The sequence below is a fragment of the Mesoplodon densirostris genome, chromosome 10 (assembly GCF_025265405.1).
Source record: "Mesoplodon densirostris isolate mMesDen1 chromosome 10, mMesDen1 primary haplotype, whole genome shotgun sequence".
Classification (NCBI taxonomy): domain Eukaryota; kingdom Metazoa; phylum Chordata; class Mammalia; order Artiodactyla; family Ziphiidae; genus Mesoplodon; species Mesoplodon densirostris.
Window position 1 is genome coordinate 2,224,609 of NC_082670.1, and position 26,147 is coordinate 2,250,755.

At 45.8% G+C, this 26,147-nt stretch overlaps 1 protein-coding gene across 4 annotated transcripts in view; it reads right to left on the reverse strand.

The window, feature by feature from the left end:
* GMDS (GDP-mannose 4,6-dehydratase) overlaps positions 1 to 26,147 on the reverse strand; it is a 499,210-nt gene that overhangs the window by 392,554 nt on the left and 80,509 nt on the right. For all 4 annotated transcript variants that reach the window (XR_009533609.1, XM_060110789.1, XM_060110790.1 and 1 more), the window contains exons 2-4: positions 16,141 to 16,185; positions 7,577 to 7,664; positions 5,744 to 5,853 (exon numbers count right to left, since the gene is read on the reverse strand). Coding sequence is in view for 3 of the 4 variants with exons in the window: in XM_060110789.1 (XP_059966772.1) it covers positions 5,744 to 5,853; positions 7,577 to 7,664; positions 16,141 to 16,185 (243 nt within the window). In the remaining variant the exon portion in view is untranslated. The remainder of the gene's footprint in view (positions 1 to 5,743; positions 5,854 to 7,576; positions 7,665 to 16,140; positions 16,186 to 26,147) is intronic.

Consider the following 26,147-nt stretch of genomic DNA (forward strand, 5'->3'; position numbering starts at 1 on the left):
TGTTCTGCACACAGAGAGGCCAACACAAACAATGCCCGGTCTAGAAGTCACGAATTCAAAATGAAAGGCAACGTGTGCTAATATTAGAGCTTTCTTTCAAAAGAGCTCCAAACCAAATAAGAAGAAACATATTTTAATTAACTTCTTACAAACATTCCACTGTCAGAAAGAACTTTTGTTTAAAAACTACTGTCTATGAATACAATAAATCCTACAAAGCTGATTAATACGGAGAAATTAATTATAAGGAACACAATATGTGTTTTCCATCCTAACCCCCTAACAAGCTGCTAGGAGAACAGGCAGGCAGCTGAAGGCCAACACACAGAGCTGTGGATGGGGTGGGTGGGGGCACAGCAACATCCCCCGAGCCAGCCGCAGTCTGTTGTCACCAGCTGTCCTTCCCAGCCAGCCCCTCCCCACACCCACTCTTCCCACCACTAAGAATCCATCTGACATTAGATCACACAGGGAAGAGGGGCATGGAACACGGGCTTTCCAAAGACATTCTGACAGCGGCTTGCACTCCTACTGCTCCTCCAAAGCACCAGGAGTACCCGGGAAGTACGCGTTCTCACTGACTACACGCTGCTCGGAAAAAGATTTCTGAATGTGGAGAATTCCGGTATAAACATGTATCAGATTCTTCTTAGATTCTTTCCACTCTCAGCTTTACAAGCTCACATGGTCATTAGCTGGCAAGGAATTTATACCAAATTCAAAAGCTGATGCATTGAAGGAAGAATGCATTTAAGGCACATATTACACACAGATAAACCAAGAAACCAGAAACATTAGCACAGCGGTTCTCAAACTGAAGCCCCCAGACCAGGGTCAGCATCACCTGGACACATCCTGGGAAAGGAAGACCTCACGAATCAGACAGGTTGCTGGGCAAGGCAGGACTTTCCTAGAAAAGAATCCACTCAATTTACAACCCCTCATAACCCTTGACTTCTATGCCCTCTGCCTTCCGGATCATTCCTCTACCGCATCGCTAAAGTGCTCTTCCTAAAAGCCCCAAACCACCCCCACCCTAACCACAAAGGCCACGACGCCCGCCTGCTCGTCACTCCTGTGCACGCCTCTGAAGCCCTAGCGCGGCAGACACCACCTCCTGCCTGAACCGCCTGGTCTCTTGGCTCCCTCACACAATTCCACCCTCCTGCCTCTTTGACCCTACCTCCCTGTCACCCATGACGCCCCCTGCAAACGCTCCCAGGCCCCAAGGCTCCATCTTCATCCACTCCTCTGTTTCCATCTGCTGCCTTGGCTTCGGCCTCTCAAGAACTCCCAGGACTGAACTCCAAATCTCTCTCAAACCTCACAGCATACTTTAAATTGCCTTCAACCCGCATTACCTGAATGTCCTTCAAGTACCGTTGGTAGGACGAGTCCAAGAGGGAGCCTCTCACGCACCCCCCAACTCAGCAGTCCCTCCTCGGACACCTGCTTCTAGCACCGGGACCATCAGTCATCTGGCCCCAGTGCCCTGGAGTGGCGCTTCCCTTCCTCCCCAGCCCCGTATCTTGTCGGCAGAGGGTCAGCCCTACAGACCTCCTGTTCCATCCTCCTCATGCCCACTTCGACTGCCACCACCTTCACCCAACAACTTCCTACTCTTCTGAAGCCCCACCTGTAGACTCACCTCTGAATCTATTTGTCTCCTGTTCAAAAACAAGACCAGGATGCCCACCCTCACCACTTTCATTCAACGTAAGTCCCATAAGCCACAGCAATCAAAGAAGAAAAAGAAATAAAAGGAATCCAAATTGGAAACGAACAAGTAAAACTATCACTGTCTGCAGATGTCATGATGCTATACATAGAAAATCCTAAAGATGCTACCAGAAAACTACTAGAGCTTGTCAATGAATTCAGTGAAGTTGCTGGATACAAAATTAATACACAGAAATCTGTTGCATTTCTGTACACTAACAATGAAAGATCAGAAAGAGAAATTAAGGAAACAATCCCATTTATTATCACACCAAAAAAATACTTAGGAATGAACCTACCTAAGGAGGCAAAAGACCTGTACTCTGAAAACTATACAATAGTGATGAAAGAAACCGAAGACGACACAAACAAATGGAAAGATATACCATGTTCTTGGATTGGAAGAATCAATATTATCAAAATGGCTATACTACCCAAGGCAATCTACACATTCAATGCAACCCCTATCAAATTACCAATGGCATTTTTCAAAAAACTGAAAAATTTTTTTTAAATTTGTATGGAAACACAAAAGACCCCGAATAGCCACAGCAATCTTGAGAAACAAGAACAGAGCTGGAAGAATCCCATTGAGCAAAAGATGCTAAACATCACTAAATATTAGACATGCAAACACCAGTTAGAATGGCCATCATCAAAAAGTCTACAAATAATAAACGCTGGAGAGGGTGTGGAGAAAAAGGACCTTCCTACACTGTCATGGGACTGTAAACTGGTGCAGCGACTATGGAGAACAGTGTGGAGGTTCCTTAAAAAACTAAAAAGAGGGTTATCACGTGATCCAGCAATCCCACTCCTGGGCATATATCAGGAAAAGACAAAAACTCTAATTTGAAAAGATACATGCACCCCGACGTTCGCTGCAGCACTATTTACGATAGTCAAGACATGGAATCAAGCCAAGTGTCCATCGACAGATAAATGGATGACGAAGATGTGGTACATATATACAATGGAATATTACTTAGCCATAAAAGAGAGAAATAATGCCATCTGCAGCAACATAGATGGTCCTAGAGATGATCATATGAAGTGAAGATGGCCAAAGACAAATATCATATGTTATCGCTTATACGTGGAATCTAAAAAAATGATACAAATAAACTTATTTACAAAAAAATAGACTCACAGACACAGAAAACAAATTTATGGCTACCAAAGGGGATAGCAGGGCGGCAGGGGGAAAGATAAATTAGGAGTTAGGGATTAACATACACACACTACTATATATAAAATAGATGAACAGGAAGAAACTGCTGTATAGCACAGGGAACCATATGTCTTACAGTAAACTATAATGGAAAAGAATCTGAAAAAGAACATATGTACAATTGAATCACTTTGTTGTACACCTGAAACTAACACAACATTGTAAATTAACTACTTCAATTAAAAAAATGGCTAATTTAAAAAGAAACACGTAGAGACTGCCCAAACACAGCCCACCTCCCTACCTGCCCACCTCCCATTTCTCCCACCAGACTTCTTGCTTAGGACCTAGGCAAGACCTAAGCAACCTAGGACACTCATCGTGTTGCAAACACATCCCAAGTCTTCTCTCTTCTGACTCTCAGCCTTGTACCGTCACCTCAATTTCAACTACCCGTTCCCACTAACGACGTCTGTAAACTTCCACCCCGAACCCACTCCCTGACACCATGCACGATCTCGTGGGAGTGAAGTTCTCTCACCCCATCTCTAAAGACCCAAAGACATCAGCGCCAGCCTCTGTCACCCCTGGGAAAGGAGTCCCTCCACGACAGAGGTGGGTTTCATGCATCCCTGGGTCCTCCACTCCACCATGCACGCAAATACCGTTGAAGGGATAAACTGTCTTACAAGCCAAAATTCATCTTCGAGTAAGTACCATTTCTGCCAATTAACAGGCCTTTAGGCAAAGCAGGTAAAACACAATAAAACCAGGTAAACTTCACATACAGAGCCACTTAGAAGGAATCGGCTCAACCTCCTGTGCTTTCTGTACTCACGGTACAGCCACCCTAGGGTAATAACCAGACACACTCGGCACCACTTCATGTACGGAAAGCATAGCAGACTTTCTGAACTACAAAACGTCTTGGAAAAAGGAGACGACTGACTCAGTTAATACTAACAGGACAGGGGAAGGCCTTCTATACATAAATCTTTATAAAATTTCCTGCATCTTCCCACTATGCCGGTATAGGACTTCTAGAGGTGATAAACTATCTACCATCACAAAGGAAACGTCTTAATCTAAAGGAAACTGAGTAACAGAGCCCTCATTCCAAAACATTCTATTTTGCCTGGAGATACCAAGAAGCAGCTAGACAAATTAAAACGTGGAAGATGGACTAACTGCTTCAGCCCAGGATAAAGTCGTCATGCCTGGAGTGACAGTTATTGCTTCTCTGTATGAAAGGGGGGACAGCTGCTCAAGGCATGGCACACAGGAAATACCCTTTCAGATGGAAAATACATTTAGAATCACTTAGAAAAATAGCCCTATTTTTCTAACCTAAAGCCCCTGCCGCCTTCCACAGCCCAAAGCTTAAGCTTGGATACAGAACGGAATCGTTGGAGATTAAGAAAGGAAAAAATTACCTTCCAAGACAGCAGAGGCAGGTTAAGTATCCTTATTGGCTGATCTGCTGCCATCCTCCAAAGTTACCATCTTAGAGGAAAATGCACTGTAAGGGTTTACGCTCAAATTTTAAATTTGGTATCAATTACAAGACTGAGCTTTCCACTTGCTTCTCTTACTATGTTCTACCTTTGGTTTCATTTGATCTAGTTTATAATTTCTCCCTTAAACTAGCAGAGATATAAAACAGGCATATAGCTTCCATTCCACCCAAAGTTGGAGATGTGGAGAAATAGCCCATCACCTCAAATACTTTCTGCAGTAAGAGTGCTGAATTCACTCATTAAACAGCAAAAAAATGCTGCTAGATTTTCTGTTCCTTTTTTTTGGTGGCAGGGGGCAGGTGCTGTTTTAACTTAGAGTCATTTGCTTTTATTTCTATGCTCCACTAACGATCCTGATTGAATAAGTATCTAAATAGAACTCATATCACCCCCGGCTTCAGTTCACTCACTAAGCTATCACTATAATACAGCAACAAAAACTTGAATTAAGCAGATTGCCAGAACCCTGGGGATTGGCTTCTCAGGTTTACTGCGATTTGTTCTAGAAAGAGAAACTAAGGAGAGGTAGATAGACCACCAGAGAATCTGTCTGAATAAAGGGAAAGAAATCAACATGAGCTGTGTCATACTGAGACAAGAGGTTAAGAAGAGTTTTTCTTCCAATAATTTTTACTACTCACAAGAAAAAGTTAATTCCATTAATTTTGACATATTGGCACTCAAAAATACTATTTTCTCAGCCAGTAATATCATCACTACCAAAAATTAATATTAAAATAGAAGTTTTATTGACTTAATTTTCCAACATTTGAACAAAACACTTCATTCACAATGTGAGTTGAAATGGCAGAAAATACATCCAAGGGAGGTTCGTGACTGTAAGATCAACCCCAAATAAATAAATACTTTTACTCTAATGTCGGCAGTAAGATTTTATTACATTGTTCAATAACAGAAAATACACTTTTAAAAAAAAAAATGTATTAGCATTCCTATAAGGACTCATTAATACCCAAACTAATACCAAGAATCAAACTTGAGGGCCTCCCTGGTGGCGCAGTGGTTGGGAGTCCGCCTGCCGATGCAGGGGATACGGGTTCGTGCCCCGGTCTAGGAGGATCCCATATGCCGCGGAGCGGCTGGGCCCGTGAGCCATGGCCGCTGGGCCTGCACATCCGGAGCCTGTGCTCCGCAACGGGAGAGGCCACAACAGTGAGAGGCCCGCATACCGCAAAAAAAAAAAAAGAAAAAAAAAGAATCAAACTTGAGGACTAGGATTAGTGGTTGTCGTATTGTGTTAAGAAGCAACGGACAAAAGTGAAATACAGAACTCAGGAACACAGCCAGAGAAACTATGATAAGGAAAACGGCTCACCTTGACGTGGCTCTGGGCTCCGAGGTTGTAGATCTCGGTCGGCTTCACTTCATTGATGATCTTTACGAGGCAGGTACTGTCGGTGAGGTCACCATAGTGCAGTTTCATGTCTTTAGGATTGAAACACATACTATTAGATAGAAGGAAACAACGTAGGCCCAATTTTTTAACATAGCAACACTGAAATGTATATTCTGAAAGTCTGAAAACCAGATTGGTTCTGGAGTAGCAGTCTGTAACTGTCATCTGTAGAGAAACTAAATAGTAGAAAGAGATTCCCATTTGTTGCTATGTCTATAAAGGATTTGTAAAAACTCAGATGAGCTTTTTAAAAAAACATACTATCGGGGCTTCCCTGGTGGCGCAGTGGTTGAGAGTCCGCCTGCCGATGCAGGGGACACGGGTTCGTGCCCCGATCCCGGAAGATCCCACATGCCGCGGAGCGGCTGGGCCCGCGAGCCATGGCCGCGGAGCCTGTGTGTCCGGAGCCTGTGCTCCGCAACGGGAGAGGCCACAGCAGTGAGAGGCCCGCGTACAGAAAAAAAAAAAAAAAAAAAAAAAAAATACTATCACGACAGATGTTACACAATCAGTGTATCTTACGGCACCCCAGTGGCTGTAAGACATGTCACATAAGAATGAGATTCAGACAAAGAAAATCTGGAAATAATGCGTATACCCTCGAACGAAATACGTTAACACGCTGATAGTGGTGAAGACAGCTCTATCCAGACACTCTTATCCAGCGATTTTTCAGTCCTTCGTAATCATCAGTCCTTAAACCATCCATGACATGCCTGACGTATACATAACTGATTAAAGGACAACTAGCTTATTCTGACCCCAGATCGAAGCAGATCCTCACACTGACTTCACTAGTGTAAGAAGGTGACACAGGCAGATGGGCAACCTGCTAACTGGATACTTTCATTCATTTTACACAATACTGATCTACATCTAGGTCCAATGGCAGTACCATTCTACACTTTGCACAACATGATGATAATTTTCAAGGCGGATTCACTGAACAACCTAAATATTAAGGTGGAAAGTGTACTAGCAGGTCATCTTCCTGAAGACATCACTACCTGTACAACTAACCCAAACCTTCCCATGTTCAGGGCCCTGAGGTGAATACAAGCCACCTGGATCATCCCTGCTGGCGGGAAACACCCTGTGTCCTCGTCCCAGCTCTGTCTTTCGCGTGCTATGGAGACTTGATAAAGTCACACCCTCCCTCTGCTTCCATCTGTAAAATGGTCTCATTCACAACCTCAGGAACTGCTGTCAAGGTCAAATGAGAAAACACCGCAACTGCGTGATGGACTCCCTGCAACTGTGTTACCAAAAGTAACAAACAACTGCAAATACCGACAACCACCTGTAAAGCAATTTAAATATATTTTTGACTGCCATCTGCTTTTGGACCTGTCTTCACCAATTATTTCTAAAATTAAATAAATGTACAAAGGCTGCTTGACTTGATTAAATTAGACCAAACGTGAAAAGCAGAGGAGGGCTCTGAGCGTGGAGCTGATCTGACTCGAGGGCACAGGGACACCTGGAGATGGGTGATCAAAGGCTTGTCTGCTCTGGCCTCTCGAGCAGCATCACCTGATGGTACCCTCATAACGGCCTAACCGCGGTGACACCATGGCCCAGGGCAGCAGGCAGGGAAGGGTTTTCAAAGCGTGCAGATAGCATTCAATGCAGGTAACTCATGGGTGAATAACTGCGATTTGATGGGCTTTGAGAAAAATGACATTTGAAAATACCTTATCATAATACAGGAAGTTACACAGAAAGAGAGTTTAGAAAAAGAAAATGACTTACTTCCTTCAATATGAGCCTGGGGGTTCTTATACAGATGTTCAATTCGACCAGTATTGAATGAACTGGATCGCCGTACAATTCCATGGACCTGCATTTTTATCGTGTGGAAGGATAAGAATAAGTTATAAATATGCAGTGAGGATTCGTAAGCAACGTTATTCTGCTAATGTCTAGCTTCGTGAAAAAACATATAACTGTCATTTAAAGACCTTATTTTAAATTAGCAGAAGGAGTTCAGCGGCTCACTCCCCCACCCCGCCCCCGCCCACAGGAGCTCCCTCCAGCCCTCTCCAGTGTTTCTACTGCCAATCCCGACGAAAGTAATTAGATAATGACGTGACTTCACAGTGAGTGCTTAGTTGTAGATACTCAAATGTCTCCTTTTCCAAACACACACACACTTATGGTCCTACTGCTGACAAAAATATCTCTTCAATTTGAAACCGAAGACAGACCAGGCGAGGCCGTATCGGTCACACAGCCTGGACCGCTCTTCAACCCAGAGCACGAGGAGAGAGCTCTGATGCCTCCAGCCCTGCCCAGTGCCCTCCGAGCTTTGCATCTGGCACTGATTCTTTAAATAAATATGTATCTGGGTCCACAAGAGAATCGGGGAGCCGTTGCTTTTTATGCAGCTGTGTGGAAAAGCTAAGAAAGCTAAATAGCATAGGTTAGGGACAAGACTTATGTCCTATGAGATTTAAGGCATGAAGGAAACTCAAATGAAGGGAGGATTTTTTTTTTAAATTTTTATCTTTGACTTAACCATGACAAGTGTGAGGGAAAAAAGTCATTGGAACCAGAACACATACCTGTCCGATGCTAAAGAAAAGACTATTTGTGTCTGATACATTAGAGACATTGTTCAGGACCTGGTCTCACTCCCTTCTTTGTGCTGCCAGTGCTAATACCAGCTTATGTCACCGGCTGCCCATGTCCCAGTGCTGCTGGTGTCAGTTTTAGTCCTTCTCTTATTTTAGAAGCATTCCTTCTAATGCTGGGTAGTTTCATTTGCAGCTGAATACACTTCTATATTTTAACTCAATCGTTTTCTGTCTATTTCGAACAAAAATTAATCCTTGGCATGACTCAAATATTCCAAGTGCAGGGGGGAAATTATAAGCACATATGACTTTCCTTCAAATAGAAAGAAATGTCATCGTCACTTTACATGGCATACATGAGAAACTGACTTCAGCAAAGGATACAACACACCCACAATTAATAATTCTGTTGGTTAGATACTTTAGCCAAAGAGCTAAAACCACATTATTTTCCAAAAGAACTAAACCCAAGAAAATTTTGTAAACATGAAAATATTTTAAGACAGGAACATCACAAACTTGGTTGACATTTCGGGAGGCAAACAGTAAAATCTAGGAAACATTAAATTGCAATTTGGGTTTACGTATCCATTACGTAATTTAAAAGAGTAGAGAGAATAATACTTACATTAAGCTTAGAATTAATTCAACTTCATGGTCTCCAATTTTTCAAGTTGTTAATTATAAAGTTCAACTACTCTGTAAACTTAATAAACTTTAATAAAAACCAAGTTCACATATACACCTACACATATCAAAACTGGTGTTTACCACCAAAGTAATTTCTGAAATACACAGATCTCAGATGTAAGCTGAGCTTGATTTCATTGGATAGAGAGGAATTCATATGTTCTAAAAACAGATAATTTAGCTTTGACAATGAAAAAAATAATAATATGACTTAGTCTATTTTTTTCTCTTGATTGCTGGCTTCTGGATAAGTCACATGTCCCAACAGCCCAAAACAAAGAGAAATGCTATATACATACACATTTTATATCAACATAAAGGACTGATAAAAATATTCAATGACATTGATGGATGCGGTATGAAAATCAGACAATTACCCAAAGTCACAGCAAATAAATAACACAGGACTTCACTGTCACACTTATAACCAAACACATTAAGCGCTACTTTTGGGTCTTTTTTTTAATACAAAAAAAAAAAAAAAAAAAGCTGTGCTTTAATTTCCCCTCACTCCCAACTTTTGGTATGTGTATACAAGGAAAGAAAGACCTGCCAAATGCTTAATCCATGACAGCAAGTATTATTCTAAGAACTAATGAAAGCTGAGTCTGTCTACTTCTGAGACAGGTGAAATACAAACTTTAAGACAAGCCAAAATGTGTGCAAACTGGATAATCTAGTTAAGAATTTGAGATTAGCAGCTTTTTCTTTACAGAAGGGAGGTAGGCAGGATTTTTTGTTTGTTTTTATAAGGATTTTTGGAGAAAAAGAAATGAGTTAGGAAACCAAAGTGAAAAGATGAATGAGCTAAATTTGATTCCCGATAAAATTAATTAAAATCGTTATTAAATTACAGCAGTTCAAAAACAAAATTTCTGAAAAACTAAGGTGTTAAACAGAAGTGAGCATTTTTGACAAAAAAATTTCAAGTCCCATTTAACTAAGTGATGAAAAGGAAAATTTCAAGTTCTCACGATGTCAGAACCAAGTTGGTTTGACTTCAAAACCGAGAGTCAGATTAGGAAGTATAAATGCACAGCAATGCTGACTGATTGACCGATGGATTGATTGATTACAGTCAAGAAGACAGAAAATTATTACCACTGGATTTAAAATTCTTCAGTGTCTAGATTTCTCTTGGAGGCAAGGATGCCTCCCAGGGATGTTTAATGCAACCTGCTTCTGAAAAGTCTAGATGACGTCGGTCACATCAGCACACACACGGGCACAGACACTGTTCTCTGTGGACATTAAATCACTGAACCTTCACAACCACCTTTGTATCGTGACTCCCATTGCACAGGTGAGGACGCTGCCTGAGACCACGCCACCAGCACGTGGTTCTGTTAAAGGTGGACGTGGCCCATCGTGCCAACATTCAGTATGGTTTCAGAGCGAAAGCCACAAAAAGCTTTGACTTTTTCGCACCCAGGCTTCTATCAATAGGATTACCAACAACTCAGAAAAAAGGATCCACAGATCAAGAACGGAAGCACAGGAACTCCAGTTCTAACAGTCTCCCAGGGATGACTGCACAGTCCGTACACCCCATTTCTTTTCTGCTCTCCTGAGGCCCCCTGGTTACAGCTCCTCTCCTGGAAGGGAAACCCACGATTTACCTGTTCTCTGATTTTACATTCCGATTTGCCGTGTTGTCATTGTTACCAAGTTAATTAATACAGATTTCTCACATATTCCCAGATGCATTCTAGCTTTTAAAGGGTTTGACTTTGTCTTTCATTTTTCTGGTTTCTCTTTGTATTTTGCACAAAATAAGTACAAAAGTATATTGTTGGCTTATCTGCTAACAGTGATGCTAGGAAGGCACCTGAAACCAGAGGCACCTTCGCAGGAAGCTTCACTCCTGTGGTTTTCCTCTTTCCCTGGCGATGAGAAGGAGCACGCACAGAGCCGGGACCCGGGCAACGTCACACACCCGCCCTTCCCTGATGCCAAGTAACAGACTGGACCGAGGGCCTCCTACAAAATCTGCGTCCCTCGGCCGGTCAGCACCAAGCACTTGCCACCCGCCTGTCCTGTAAGACTAAGCTCCACAGGCCCACAGAGCTCCTCTGGACTGCTGTCCACGTGCGTCTCACCTGACCTTGGTGGCGACCTTGGGGACACGTGCACTCGTCATCTAAGTCTCCGAGAGGCCGCGGAGCCAGCAAGTGGCGGGAAAGGATAAGGACGCAGTCCAGCACCCAGCTCAGGGGCTGCCTCGCCACCGCGAGCTGGATGGCCTCGCTCACCTCCCTGCTCTGAGCGGCCTGACACGGTACAAAGGAGAATTACCCTCTGCATTTCAACAATGTGTATAATTAAATCTATAAAGCTTTAAAGGATGGTTTTCTATAAATGCTGAGAATTCTTGGCTCTCCTCATCATGAGATGATACCTACAGACATTCTATAAATAATGAACACGTGTTAGATCCATTCTCTTTATCTTTATGCCCCCCCCCCAATGTTTAATCTGGAGCAAAATTCAAGAAACCAGCAGCATTAAAAACTTTAAACCTTTAGGGGCTTCCCTGGTGGCGCAGTGGTTGAGAGTCTGCCTGCCGATGCAGGTGACACGGGTTCGTGCCCCGGTCTGGGAGGATCCCACATGCTGCAGAGCAGCTGGGCCCGTGAGCCATGGCCGCTGAGCCTGTGCATCCGGAGCCTGTGCTCCGCAACGGGAGAGGCCACAACAGCGAGAGGCCCGCGTACCGTAAAAAAAAAAAAAAAACTTTAAACCTTTAAAGGGTCTCCCTTCTCAGTGAGGAGTGGACCCGGGATGAAGCAATCCATCTTTTTCACGTTACATTGTTCATTCAGAACATGATCAGACGGGACCTCCCTGGCGGTCCAGTGGTTAAGGCTCCGTGCTCCCCGTGCAGGGGACAAGGGTCTGATCCCTGGTCAGGGAGCTAAGATCCCGCATGCCACATGGCACGGCCAAAAAATGAAGTAGTCCTATGCCTTGACGTGGAATGACGTTCATAATATATCGTGAATTGAAAAAAAAAAAAAAAAAGAACATGATCAGATGCATGGATTTCAGAGGACACATCAGGTGACCAGGCCCCACAGCTTCGGAAATCTATGGTGTGTGGTCAGACGAGGTATTTAACCATAACTAGTTAATCTATAACATATGAGACTCCCTTTCAAGGCATACACAAACATCTCCCTCTGCTTCGAGGTTAGCCAGGCTTTTGGCACCTTTACTTTGCTTCTCTGACTAACTGCGCGACGTCACCTCCACGCACAGGCCTGTGCTCGCCTTTGCTGCCCCATCGTCACGCCAGCCAGCCTGGCTCTGCTCCTCAAACTGCTTCCCTCCAGCTGACTGTCCACGGGGTCCACGGCCCCCCGTGCTCATCATGAAGGCTGACCTCACCCCTGCCGGCCAGGGAAGCCTGCCCCTTTCTTATGCAGGAAGATCTCAGCCTCAGGGTCAAGCCTGTCCTCAGAAGCGGCAGCTCTTCCTCCTAGGGTTCATTTGTTCCCAGCAACACTTGGCTACCCCAAAGTATGTTGTTTGCAGTTATTTCTGGGCCTTGGGATACTCCTTCTACAAAGACTAGATTCAAAATAATATGAGAGCTAAGAGAACCAAGGTACCCCAAATTAAGATATCTTAAGAAATGCTGTTCATCTTCACCTTGGCATTGAAAGAGCTCATTTGAACCTCTAGTTGCAGTGGTTCTCACACCATAGGACCCAGGAAAGCAGCCACCGCAACAGCTGGGGGCTGTTAGAAAGGCCAGTCTAAGGCCCCGGACTCAGCCGCCTCGTCTTCGGTGGGGCCCGGGTGGCTCTGAGGCTGAACGCTGGGAACCCTCTGACTTAGAAGGAGGTGCTCGTCCAAAATTGCTGACGTTGGCCCTCTGGATTCAGGTGTGGACAGGGGTGTCCCCTTCTCATCTCACGGGAGGCAATTTTCTAACCCTGTTATTTATTTTGCTCATGTTCTGGAGCAACGAGGGGCTGCTGGTGGTAATTCTGGCAATTGTCCAATGTAGCCTCTTCGAAAAATCACTCTCACATCTACTTTGACCTAAACACCAAAAGATAAAGCCTGTGCTATCATCAGATCCCAGGTAATAAGCTTACCCTCCAATTACATCAATCTCTTAAAAGGGAAGACAGCGGCCTAGGAAAACTGAAGACAGGACAGATAAACACCCTCTCACGGCCCCCATTCCTACAAAGCTCACACTCCGCTGTGCTCCAAGGAGGACTCACTCCCGGTCACGCCGTGCAGCTCCGAACCCTCCACCTGCACTGCAGGGAGCATCTCCTTCTGCCCTCTCGTCTCCTGCCAATCACTGTTTCAATGACTCATCCCTCCCACGAACTGGGATTTGCCGAGTGGGCCTTCTATGGTCTTTCTCTATCAGAATCCAACCTGCTCTTACAGTTTCAGATGCCAACGGAAGAAAACACCCGAAGCGCACCTGGCTGGCCTAGATTCTGATTTATTCCTGAGTCTCTGGTCCACTTAGGAGCAGGACGACCCGTCTTCAGGCGTCCGGCGGTTCCTGAACAGGCCACCTACGTGGAGCTCTGCCTCCTGGGCACGCCCTCCTCCGGGCCCTTCCCAGTAACACTGACATCGCCATCCTGCTGCCCGAGGAAGCTGACCGCCTACCGCATCCGGACAGACCCCCGCTCCCATTCCTCCCGGGCGCCTCACACCTCCTCGCCAGCTCCCTCTCCCCTGGGGCCAGCCACATCCGCATCTGATGCCTCAGTGCCCCGCGTCCACTTCGGAAGTGCATCTCGGGACCCACACAGCTCGAGCACTCCTGCTGACACACCGCCTCTCTCTTCCCGAGCTGCGGGGACTGTGGGGGGCTCAGGATGCACCAGCCAGGGCATGGCGTCTGGGCACACTGCCTATTTTAAGCTGAACAAGTCTGCGAAAATGACAGAAGCGGGAAGGTCACCCTGACTTTCCCCCTGCCCTTCTCCCCTGAAGCAGCCAGGTGGGAGGTGCCCTCCCCATACCTGGAGGAAAGGAGCATCTTCACGTCCCAAGACAAGGGGATGCTGGGAAGAATCCCACCCAACAGACCTGGCTGAGCCACCCCCAGCCCTACACTGGCTGCAGAGCCCTGGACCTCATTTCTCCACCGCCGTCCCTCCTCACCTAACCTAACACACAAGTACTCAGGCTTACCCGCCTCTTCGGATCCTCATTTTCTCAGGAAGGGTCCCATGTCACAGAAAACTTACATTAAATACATCTGTATGCTTTCCGTTTAATTTTCAGACCCAGCCAGGGACCCTTAAGAGGGTCGAGGAAAACGTTCTCCTCCTCTACACTAAACGGACAAAAACAAATAAACAGGAGAAACTTCTGCTGTTTTTTCAAACTCCGTCAGCTTAAAATATTCACATACCCAGGGCCACGTTTGGGGCTAAGGTGTCCTGACCCGTCCCCATTGCTCAGGTAGCTCCTCCTCTCGGCTCGCTCGGCACACAGCCAAATCACTCACCCCGCTCCAGCCACCAAAGGACTCTTAGCCTGTCCCAACATCTGAAACAAGGTAAGTACGTCTCTCTCACTAACCTTTCCTTGAAGAATTATTAAAGCATCAAGTTAGTCCAGCCTGAATAAGTAACAGTCCTCACCTAACACCAATGCTTCTATTCTACATACAACTCTCAAATCCTCTGCACTGCAGAGCATGAACTGATTGCTCAATTATTACAGGAATCTATGTATATGAACATATGTGCACATGCCTATTTCCACAGTTACATTTGCCTTTTTTTTATTAATTTATATTTATTTTTGCTGTGTTGGGTCTTCGTTTCTATGCGAGGGCCTTCTCCAGCCGTGGCAAGCGGGGGCCACTCTTCATCGCGGTGCACAGGCCCCTCACTATCGCGGCCTCTCCCGTTGCGGAGCACAAGCTCCAGACGCGCAGGCTCAGTAGCTGTGGCCCACGGGCCTAGTTGCTCCGCGGCATGTGGGATCATCCCAGACCAGGGCTCAAACCCGTGTCCCCTGAACCAGCAGGCAGACTCTCAACCACTGTGCCACCAGGGAAGCCCCATTTGCCTTTTTTTGATATCATTACAAGATGCAGAAGTAGCCATTATTAGATAAAGGCACAGAAGGTCTAATCATATCTGCTATTAATCAAAGTCTAAAAGTCAAAGTTCACAGAAAAGATTATGCGTTACAGTAAGAAAACTGGATTCCTTTTCTTCAAATCCTGTTGGTGCTTAAATGCCAAATTCCTTGCTATTGTTTTTGCGTTTGTCTACGGTGCGCATTTTTTAAACAATGTACCTGCGACTGGAAAAAACATGGCATCCAAAATTATTAAGGTAAACACCCCCCAAATCAGGCCAGAGAACATGTGCCACTGCGTAGGCTTCTGTCCTCTGAAGAGCACAGAGATTTCTAGAGATGTGCATATCCGAAAACAGTTCTTAAAAAGTGTAAGATGTACACGCTAAGATACATCCATTTAATATGTAAAACCGTTGTTTCTTTCAGGGAAAGCAGAAAACGTGTCAGGAGGAGGACGAGGAGGAGAAAAGGAAGACAAGGGCGAGAGCAGCCAACGCAGAAGCTCCAGCTTCCACGAAACACTGGCTGCCGACCGGAAAGCAAGCATCTCTAAGTGTCAGCTTCGCACTCAGGCTTGCCAGGGACCAGCTTAGTGTTTACTGCTCTGTGCAATTTCCGAATTAAGTGACTTCGCTGTGAGTGGGACTTTTTTATGTAACACATGACATCATAAATTAACCCTAAGGACGGTACAGCGTTCAGCTCACCCGGTTGCTGGTGTAGCTGAGAACGCGGGAAGCGTGCAAAGCAGGGAAACAGCAAGAATGGGGGGCGGGGGGCTGCCAGCGCGCCAGCAGATAAAGAGCACAATGAGCTGGCGCTGTGACCGGCCAAGAGGCACATTCTTCCCCTGATCTGGACTTGTTATCAGAGCTTCCGTGGAAACACACACAGAAGGACAGCAGAGAGGAAGCGGGAGGCCACAGTGTCCGCGGTATCCCGTCGGCCTGTGCCGGCTCACAGGGGACTCACCTCGTAGCCCTTCTCCAGCAGGAACTCAGCCAAGTAGGAGCCGTCCTGGAAGACAAGGAACATCAACAACCGTCAGACCCATCGTGGCCAAGACCAAGGGTTTTGAAAACAGCATTTCAGAGGCTCTAGGAACCTAAATAAGGCTCCTGGCAACCGACACGAAGATAATACAGACAACACCTGACACCAGCACGGAGTGGTGCTCCACCGCCCACGAAGCCTCCCACAGACGGGCGTTCGTCGGTGCCCACGGGAGCGTGGGAAGGCGTTGGCATCACCACGTGCATAGGGAAAGAAACTGAAATCTGGGGACACGTGGGGGCAACAGCGAGAACAGGAAGCTTCAAAAGCTGATGGATCTGCTTCAGGTTTTGCTGCTTACTAGCCCTGTGAAATACGCAGCCCATGTGCGGCCAAGCAGAAGGCCTTGGTGCTCCTGGGACATAAAACAGGCATCTACTTCTGGGGGTGCTGTACAGGAGGAGACGCTGGAGCAGGGATGAGACAGGAGCTGTGGGGCCTGGGGAGGGGGCAGGGCGAGTGCGGGGAGGAGGCTGAGGGCACAGCGGTGTTGACACCACTCACTGGAAAGAGCCGCCACGGGGAGAGGAGGAGGTGTGGGCCCTCAGGGGAGGCCCTCCAGGCACTGGTGGCCTTGGCTTAGAGCCCAAGGGTCTGGAAAGTCACCCCAGAAAGGGTCTGGGGTTTGAAGGTGGGGTGGGGGCGGGCTGTAGACATGATGGCGCTGGTCTTAGCCCTGAATACACGTGCAGGCACACACGCACGCGGAGTTCAGTAAAAGCGAGGTGCTTACTTTTTATGAAATAACGGGAACTTCACTTGTACGCATCTTAAATCATGCAGTTAACCTCTACGTTAAGATGACGGTGTCTGACTAAACACAGAAGATTCTCAGCTCGTTTTTTAAATTCTTTAAAAATGTCTAGGTGAGGGTGGAGGTCCTAGGTAAAATACCTCATGCGCCACTTTTAGGGAAAGAAAGTATGAGAGCCATCTAATTAAACTGTTAAGAGGCCACAGGGCACAAGATCAGAGTTCTAGAGATACGGTAGAACATCACCAGCCCTGCTCAGAAAATGAGCTGGGTGGATACTTCACACTCAATCCTGTAACTGCCCTTCTGCTTTCAGCCCGGGCAAGTCCCCTCCATCCCATCCAGACCTAACAGAAAAATGAGAGGCTCCAACTACTGGAAACTTGTGTGCTCAAAACTGGTTGGGAAGGGCTTCCCTGGTGGCGCAGTGGTTGAGAGTCCGCCTGCCGATGCAGGGGACACGGGTTCGTGCCCCGGTTTGGGAAGATCCCGCATGCCGCGGAGCGGCTGGGTCCGTGCGCCATGGCCGCTGAGCCTGCGCATCCGGAGCCTGTGCTCCGCAACGGGAGAGGCCACAGCAGTGAGAAGCCCGCGTACCACAAAAAAAAAAAAAAAAAAAAAAAAAAAAAACTGGTTGGGAATATTTGGATTTTCTTTGGTTTCCTCAGTTTGTAAAAGCTTAAAATATCCCTTTGAGCTTCAAAAGTTCCTACCAGATATTCCAGGAAAAAGAAAAATAAAGCAGGTTTTATTCCTATCACGGCTTGACTTAGAGCTGGAACTGGAGACACCCTATGGGTCCTGAAAATGAGAGGGCTGCCGCGAGGGTGCTTACTGCATTAATGCAGAAGTCACGCGTGAATTCAGGTAGGACGACAAGGCGAGGGCGACAAGGGACACATTTTGTGGTTCATTAAAACCCCCGTCAAATTTTCTTCTGACTTGTTGACATAAATATTCTGGTTTACAGACTCATGTGGAGAAGAAGAGAAATGGTCTGGCACATTCCTTTTCCTCTCAATCTTACGATATACACACAATTGTGTGGTTTTACACACCCAGCATGCAAAGTAAACCAGATAAGAGAGCTGAACAACTCACACCCTGACAAGCCAGGTCGATCTACAGGACCATCAGAAACTTGAGGATAATCAATAGTCTTATAATTAATTCTGAAAACAGCTTAACAGGAAAAGCATTTACAACAATAATAATAATCTTACAGTAGGTCGGACAGCCCTAGAAAGTACATTTTGTTTTGCTCTTGGTGGTGGCGGTGTCATTTTGAAGCAGGCAACACTGTACTTTTCACGTTTTTACTTTCTCTTGGAATAAAAAGTTAAAATGCTCTGTGCTCCACCACGGTTGCCGAGAATGTTTAAAAACAAAAAGGCAGAGGTGAGACCGAGGGGAGGGGCTGTGACTATTCAGAGGCTGATGTGAAACAGGCCTGCCCAGGGCTGAGCCCTGTCAATAGGTCTTGCTCTTCTCACCCAGGCCCTCCTCAAACTTTCCAGCCAGGCTGGAACATTCTGCCCCAGCAGTGGCACCTGCTTCCTCCTCACTTCCTTGCCAGGTCTCCCAAGTGATAGGGCCGCCACACGATGTGGGAACCGCGGCAGCGCGAGGCCCCGGTCCCCCCTCCCCCGGCCCCCAGACCCCTGCACCGAAGCCCCTCTAGGAGGACGGGCCGACCGCACAGCACCTCCCCCTGACGGAAAACCACAACGTCACGGCAACTGAGAGCCACAGCCAACACGACATCTGACTCTCGACTCCTGGAACCCGAGGAGCTGACGGACTACATGTCCGACTCACAATGAACACAACTCATGTGGGACAGACTCCAGCCCGGGCTCACGCCTCGTGACAGGAGACGCTTTCACTGGAGAACCAGCACCCCAACCGGGACTCTTTTCAATTCGGTTTTGCACATGGTTATGAAGACAGTCTCCATTTCACATTACATGTTGTACAGCTGGAAGTAAGCACCACAGCTTTAACATTTTCAAGACACAGAAATACTTTCTGTCTTATTTTTCCAGGAACTCACCGGGAAGGCAGGCAGGCAGCCCCTTGGCACGGGAGTTAGGGAGGCCCGTGGAGGTTAGGGGCCCGCCTGGTGGCACCCACGAGAGGGGAAGCCAGGACCAGAACCCGGGGCCCCCACGACTGTGCCCTGGGAAACCACTTCCTCCACCTGGGGCCCACCAGCGCGTGTCAGAGCCCAGCAAAGCAATAAAAAGACCATAACAGACTCATTTTTAAACCAAATTGATTTAGTCGCTTTGCATGACAGGGTACCTTACAGATTAAACAGTCCTTCTAGTTTTAACCAAGTGACCCAAATGCACAAGGTCCTGTAACTTGAGGACAGCCCAGAGCTCGGCGGGGAGGCAGGACACAGGGCCGGGGCCTTCTCCAGCCTCATGTGGGCACCGCTGCCTCTTGGAAGCAGTGTCTGGAGATGGACTTGGGATGTACGTTTCAGGCTGTCGAGCCAGGCGGCAGGGCCACTGCTGAGGGTCCAAAACGGGAGGATTCCGGTGTGCCTGGTGCCTGCAGCCCCCGTCCTTGTGCTCCACCTTTCATGGAATGTTCCAGATACACACCTATACAATTCACAGTAATTCCAGAAATTGAATCCTATCTTGACTGTAAGATAAAAATTACCTAAAATTTCACATCTATAAAAAGCTGAAGGGAGCGCAGAAAGTTTCCCTCTTCTCCCGAAGGCCACAGACGGCTGAAACAGCCCTGACCGAGCCTCATACCCACCCATGTCCACACACGTATGGCCTCATACCCACCCATGTCCTCAAACGTATGGCCACCACCTACCTTCCTGCAGAGAGGAGAGAGCATTCCTCTTCTCTCTCCAAACATGGATTCACTTCTAGCCCACAGGACAAGTGAAAAGGACAGCTTCTCAGATGCAACTTGAGAACCGGCCCCTCTGAGCTGCGCCTAAATCAGACTATGTTTCTGCCGAAGCACCACTGGGCAGCTTCTTTGAAGAGGGTAAGATAATGAGCAGTGCTGGGCTGAAGAAATCAGGCCTCTAATAAAATGAATTCCCTTGTTTAGATCACCTCAAGCACTGGGAAGTAAAATACCCCTCCTGTAAGGAGAGAAAGCACTCGTCCACACTGCCTGCCACGCGCTTTAAGTCTGTGTGCCCTAATTACTCTAAAATAAACATTTTCAGCTAATTGCAATTACAATACCAAAGTAATCTGTACGTCCAATGAGAGAAGTACAGACACCTCAAAGATTAACAGAAGATGCTGCTTTGAATTAGAATGAAGACTTCAGATGGGAAGATTAGCCGCTGCAGTGCCAAGATTCCAGAAGCAGAATGCACGGGAAAAGTATTTTCACCTGGCTCACACTTGCAGCACAAAGCACTGGATAAAATCTCTGTCACACTCACAGAACTCAAACGACCATAGGGATTATTAATCCCACTGTCTCATTTTGCAGCTCAGGAAACTGAGACTGAAAACATTAAATGTTTAGTGGCCAGTCACAGAGTTAGGAAGGAGCAGAACATGAAAAAAAAAAAAAAAAGGAAAGAAAGTAAAAACAGATCTCTCAGACCTCAGCATTTTTTTTTTTTTTTTTTTTTTGCGGTATGCGGGCCTCTCACTGCTGTGGCCTCCCCCGTTGCGGAACACAGGCTCCGGACGCGCAGGCCCAGCGGCCATGGCTCACGGGCCCAGCCGCTCCGCGGCACATGGGATCCCCCCAGACCGGGGCACGAACCCGCATCCCCTGCATCGGCAGGCGGACTCCCAACCACTTGCGCCACCAGGGAGGCCCCAGACCTCAGCATTTTTAACTAAAAACTACTGTGAAAAGAGCTAAAACGAACAGACTGGACTAATGTGTACAGTTGAGAACCAGAGGGAAGAACAAGAACAGGGCCAACAAGTGTCAGGAGAGCGAGCAGTGACTGGCTGGACACGAGGACCCATCAATATGCAAAACATATAAACAACCTCGTCTCCTGGAGTCTGTAAAGCTGAAGATTATTTCCCCGTAAAAATTGAGGTCGCCCCCAACCCCCAAGAACTGCCTTTCACTCCCTTTGATTTACCTCCCAGTAGAAGGAGTGATCAACAACCCCTGCATAGCAAAGACCGATGGATACTCCTTTCTAACGACCCCTTCCTGCTGACCCACTGGTGGGGAACGAGCCCCCAAGGAGGTGCTCAGCGGCTGCACACACACCTCACATGCGCACACGGCACATGGATAAGTGACACTGGCTCTGCTGCCAACCAGGACACTGTGATGAGCTGAAGCTTAAAGGCAACATTTTAGAAAGAGGCTGGATACCCCCCATCAGACTACATCAGGGCTCTACCACTGCCCTGATATCTTTCCCCCAAGTATTTTCAAAATGTTTCTAATACTAATTTCAAATTAACATGCAATTTCACAAGATTCTAATGTTAAGTCTTATGGCCAACTGTAAACTAAAAATAAAATATCATAGAGGGAAGAAATGAACTAAGAGGCTAATTTTAGAAAAAATTTTTTTTTCAGTTTGCTAGGTTAAAAAATGCTGTTTTGGGCCTCCCTGGTGGCGCGGTGGTTGAGAGTCCGCCTGCCGATGCAGGGGACACGGGTTCGTGCACCGGTCCCGGAGGATCCCATATGCCGCGGAGCGGCTGGGCCCGCGAGCCATGGCCGCTGAGCCTGCGCATCCGGAGCCTGTGCTCCGCAACGGGAGAGGCCACAGCAGTGAGAGGCCCGCGTACCGCAAAAAAAAAAAAAAAATGCTGTTTTTCTTTTCATTTTTTGATTACTATAAAGACTGAAAAGGTTTTTGTGTTTATGACTGTGTGTACTATTTCTTCTGGGAATTATTTATTCTTATCTTTTATATTTCTTATACATTTTTCTAGTAGGCTGTATTTCTCCAATTGGTTTTTTCTTCTAAGCATCTAGAACATATATAAAATTGACTCATTTTTATCTCTTAAAAGCCACTCAAAACCTATTTGGAAACAGGTTAGCAGACTTTTAGTGGTAGAACTCCCATGATAACCTGGTTTAAAATCCACGTTCCTTTCAAACTGCAAATGATTATTGTAAACTCTTAGTTTAATGAGCAAAGAAGAACGAAAACACCAAAACCGGAACTCCAGGGACATCTGTGCAACCCAGCACTTGAAGCACCACCGACCTCATCACAGCAAAACACATTTCTGTGATTTAGGCAAGTGCTGTAAGAAAAGTGGGATTAGAGGGAAGAGCTGCTAATAAGGCATAGAAAGATAAGTTCTAATTACACTCTTAGAAGAAGGACAACACACACATTCCAACACCGTCCCAGAGATGTTTAAAAACCCTCAAAAGTAAATCCTAAGGCATTCATCAAGTGCATACGCGTGTGCTAGCCTGTCCATCTCCACACGCATACAAGTGCCCCCAGAGAACGACCTCCTGCCCACGTTCTTGCCTCTTTAAAATGTAAGCTCCTTCAGTTTGAACCCCTGTGCTTTTTCTCTCTCCCACTCTCCCTTTCTTGACACTCAGGCTAAAATGTCTACCCTTCAGAGAGAAACAAAAGTCCTCACGTGACCTGGAATTACTACAAATGATGATGATAATAGTATTAAAAACAAGAGTAAGCACTTATTTAGCGCTTAGGCTGTGTCAGCCACGCTCTCAGTGCTTTACGATCATTAACTTTTCAGTCTTCACAGTAACCCTATGTAGTTAGCACTATTATCTCTATTTCACAAAAGAGCAAACTGATGTGAACTGAGACCAAGTAACCTGCCCGATCTCCCAGCTAGTAAACAGAGCAAGGATCTGCACCACATATATATTTCTAATGAATGATTTACATGGCAATCTGCTCCACTAATAGGATCAATCACTCCATAATGATGGGTCTACAGATGTTTTAACATAAAATTTGGTCTCTATAGAATTTATTAACAAAGCAAAGCGTCACAGATTAGTGAGTTTCAAACATTCCCTTGGCCATAGGTGTCAGGGAATAGAGGGCAGAAAGGAAGGAAGAGATTTAGCCCCTGCACTCTTGCTCTGAGAATATCTGGGAAGCCAGGCACTTCCTGGCCAAGATAGGATTAGACTTCAACGCTGGTTTCACACGGATCAGCATACCCACATGTGGACAGGATGAGAAGAGCAGCCAGGTAACCTGCACAGCTAAGCAAAGTGTTCTGCTATCAGGGAGCACCAGCAGATGCATGAGTCACGGACAGAGGCAGGGCTGGGGGAGAAAAGGAAAGCTCTGAACTACTTCCCCACCGACCTCGTCCATACTGGATGGCATGGTGCCCTGGGGAAATCAGTCACCACCCTCGAGCATGAAATCAAGGTGGGAAAAACAGAGGAGATACAAGAAGCATATCCCTGCCAAAACCCTTTTAAAGATCTGCTAACTGACCAGTTCAGTGCTGCTGTGAGTGACTCCCTTCAAGTTTAGAACAATATACTCACTGAAAGTCTGTACAACTCAGGGCTCCAAATACATTGATAAAGACTTGTTCAGATCTAGAGAGAAGTTAATAATAAATTACCAGTAAACTTCGTGCTTAAAATAATCTCTTTGTAGTAAATATATACATGAATTAAAACTGTCCAAAAATGGAAAATAGAGCTTCTCTTTTTCCCTTTCCCATTATCTCTCAAAGTGACAGTCCATACAATTAATTAAAGGCTGTTTCTTTGCAAAGTACATACTTGCATAGTTCTAATCGCCCAAATGATGTATAGAGGAAATGATTTTTTGCAGGTACTCTAAAACAGAGCTGCACTTTGTCCACGGTTCAAGGCCATGCTTAATGAAAAACTTTAAACTTGGAAAAAAAAATGCAGTACTGAAAAGAAGAAATATTAAATTTTAGTATTTACCTGATTTATTAGCATTTCCTTGTGCCTTTCTTTGTAGAGTTTGTGCCCTGGCTAATGGAGAAAGACAAAGCAAATGCTCTTTTGTTGACCGACTTTAAAAAGGTCCTAAGAATAACAAAAAGACACACAGATATTGATGACTATATCTTTCTGCATTCTACTGCACATTCGGTTGTTACTTCAGTGTCACTGTTGGTGACAAGTAGAGCCTAACGATTTGCAAATATTCTTGCTCTTTTTAACCCAATTTCTTTCAGGGATATAAACAGTTAAGACCATTCCTATCACAGGCACACGCCATGACAGAATGTCAGTTATGGGCACCCTGAGCCATTTCAGACCTGATCTGCAACAATGGACTCCCCACCAAGCTGGAGACATTGCAAATCACAGAAGAAAGATACAAAATGAGAGCTGTGATTTGTATAAGTTAAAGTCACTGAAAGACAGATGAAATTCAAGCATATGCACACAGGTGTCCATGGAGAAGTCTGTAAGCATCTACCCAGAAAGCTGCGTATCATCAAACTAATAAAGCTGACGCTCAGAGCAGAGGACAGGTAAAGAACAGAGCGTCTGCAGGCAGGTTCACCCGTAAAACACGATTCTGGGGACCAGGGAATCTCCGTGTTTATTGTTGGGTTGTGCTGTATTATGCACGAAGGTTCTACCACTCAGAGAAGGTATTGAAAAACACTTTGGGGGAAAATCCCACATCGAAGAGCGTGGGCCTCCACCTTGCTGACAGCAGTCTCTCCAGTCACTGCCTCACAGGCCGTACAGCCTGGGCGCGTTTCCACCAGCTTAGCACAACACAGCGCCTATGACAGTGGAACTTCTGCAGGCTCACCCTTTTGGTCGTTTTCATCTTGCCACTGTGCCCTCTTTCACCAACAGCAATGGGGCTTAGCTCCTACTCAACCAGGACCTTTTGTTTTCAAGGAGCTTCAAAGCTGTATTTTTTAATGTGTATCCAGTATAAGGACATGTTAACCATGTACTTCTTAAATCTCGACTTAATAGGACAGCAGGAAAACAGGATCCAGACTCGACTCTACTGAAGACCAGAGTCTTGTAAGGGTGTTGAGGGGTGGGTGTGGTCCTTCAGGTGAGAAGTAATGTCCACGCCAATAGGGACTGTATACAACTCCCCATCCTGGTCTCAGGAGCACCAGCTCCAAATTCCCAATCTTGCCAGGGGCTCAGACTGAAAGCCTGGTGTCCCTAATTCTGTCCAACCAGATCCATCCACCTGTGGTACAGGCTTGTAATACGTGCCACACAGTGGTTTGCTTCTCAGCTATTCCCTCCCCTAATACGTATGACTTATTCAGGATACTTGACTACGTTTGGTAGATCTGGATCATCCATTTAGAAAAACTGAGTATTTTTTTTTCTATCAAAACACCAGGCTTGGGCTTCCCTGGTGGCACAGTGGTTGAGAGTCCGCCTGCTGATGCAGGGGACACGGGTTCGTGCCCTGGTCCAGGAAGATCCCACATGCCGCGGAGTGGCTGGGCCCATGAGCCATGGCCGCTGAGCCTGCGCGTCCGGAGCCTGTGCTCCGCAACGGGAGAGGCCACAACAGTGAGAGGCCCGCGTACCGCAAAAAAATAAATAACTAAATAAAAATAAAACACCAGGCTTAAAATTCAGGTAAGTCATCACCTTACACTACACCTTTTAGTAGATATAGCTAACGCAATCTTACTTATTGCACATATGTTCCTCCAAGTATTTATTATTTCTATCAAATTAATAACATCTTACATTTGTCTAATTCTTTATGGTTGCTAAGTTCTCTAAGATATTTCTCCCATTTATATCCCACAACATCCTGGTGAGATAGCTGATATTATCCCCATTTTTCCAGATCAGATAACAGATTAGAAAGCTTAAATCCTTTACTCAAGGTCATAGAGCTAGTGAGAGAACTTGGCAGAAGATGAAACCCATTTGTCTAGTCCTAACTACAGTGTTATTTCCATATTACTTCTCCTTCAATCAAAATAAAAATGTTTCCATCAAAACAAGATGCCACAGAAGTTTTTTAAAGCTTTTCAATTAACTAATAAATGTATATAAAAACTCATATAAAGTTTAGTAAAAAAAATTTTTTAAATAAGTATCATCAATTCCTTTTGTAATAATCCATTATTAAGAATGATTGCTTAAAATAAACCCCCTTCAAGTGTACAGAACAAAATGCTCGTGCGTGCGCGTGTGGGTATGTGTGCTCACTCAAAGGGATTACTGATTATTGCCATTATCCCGA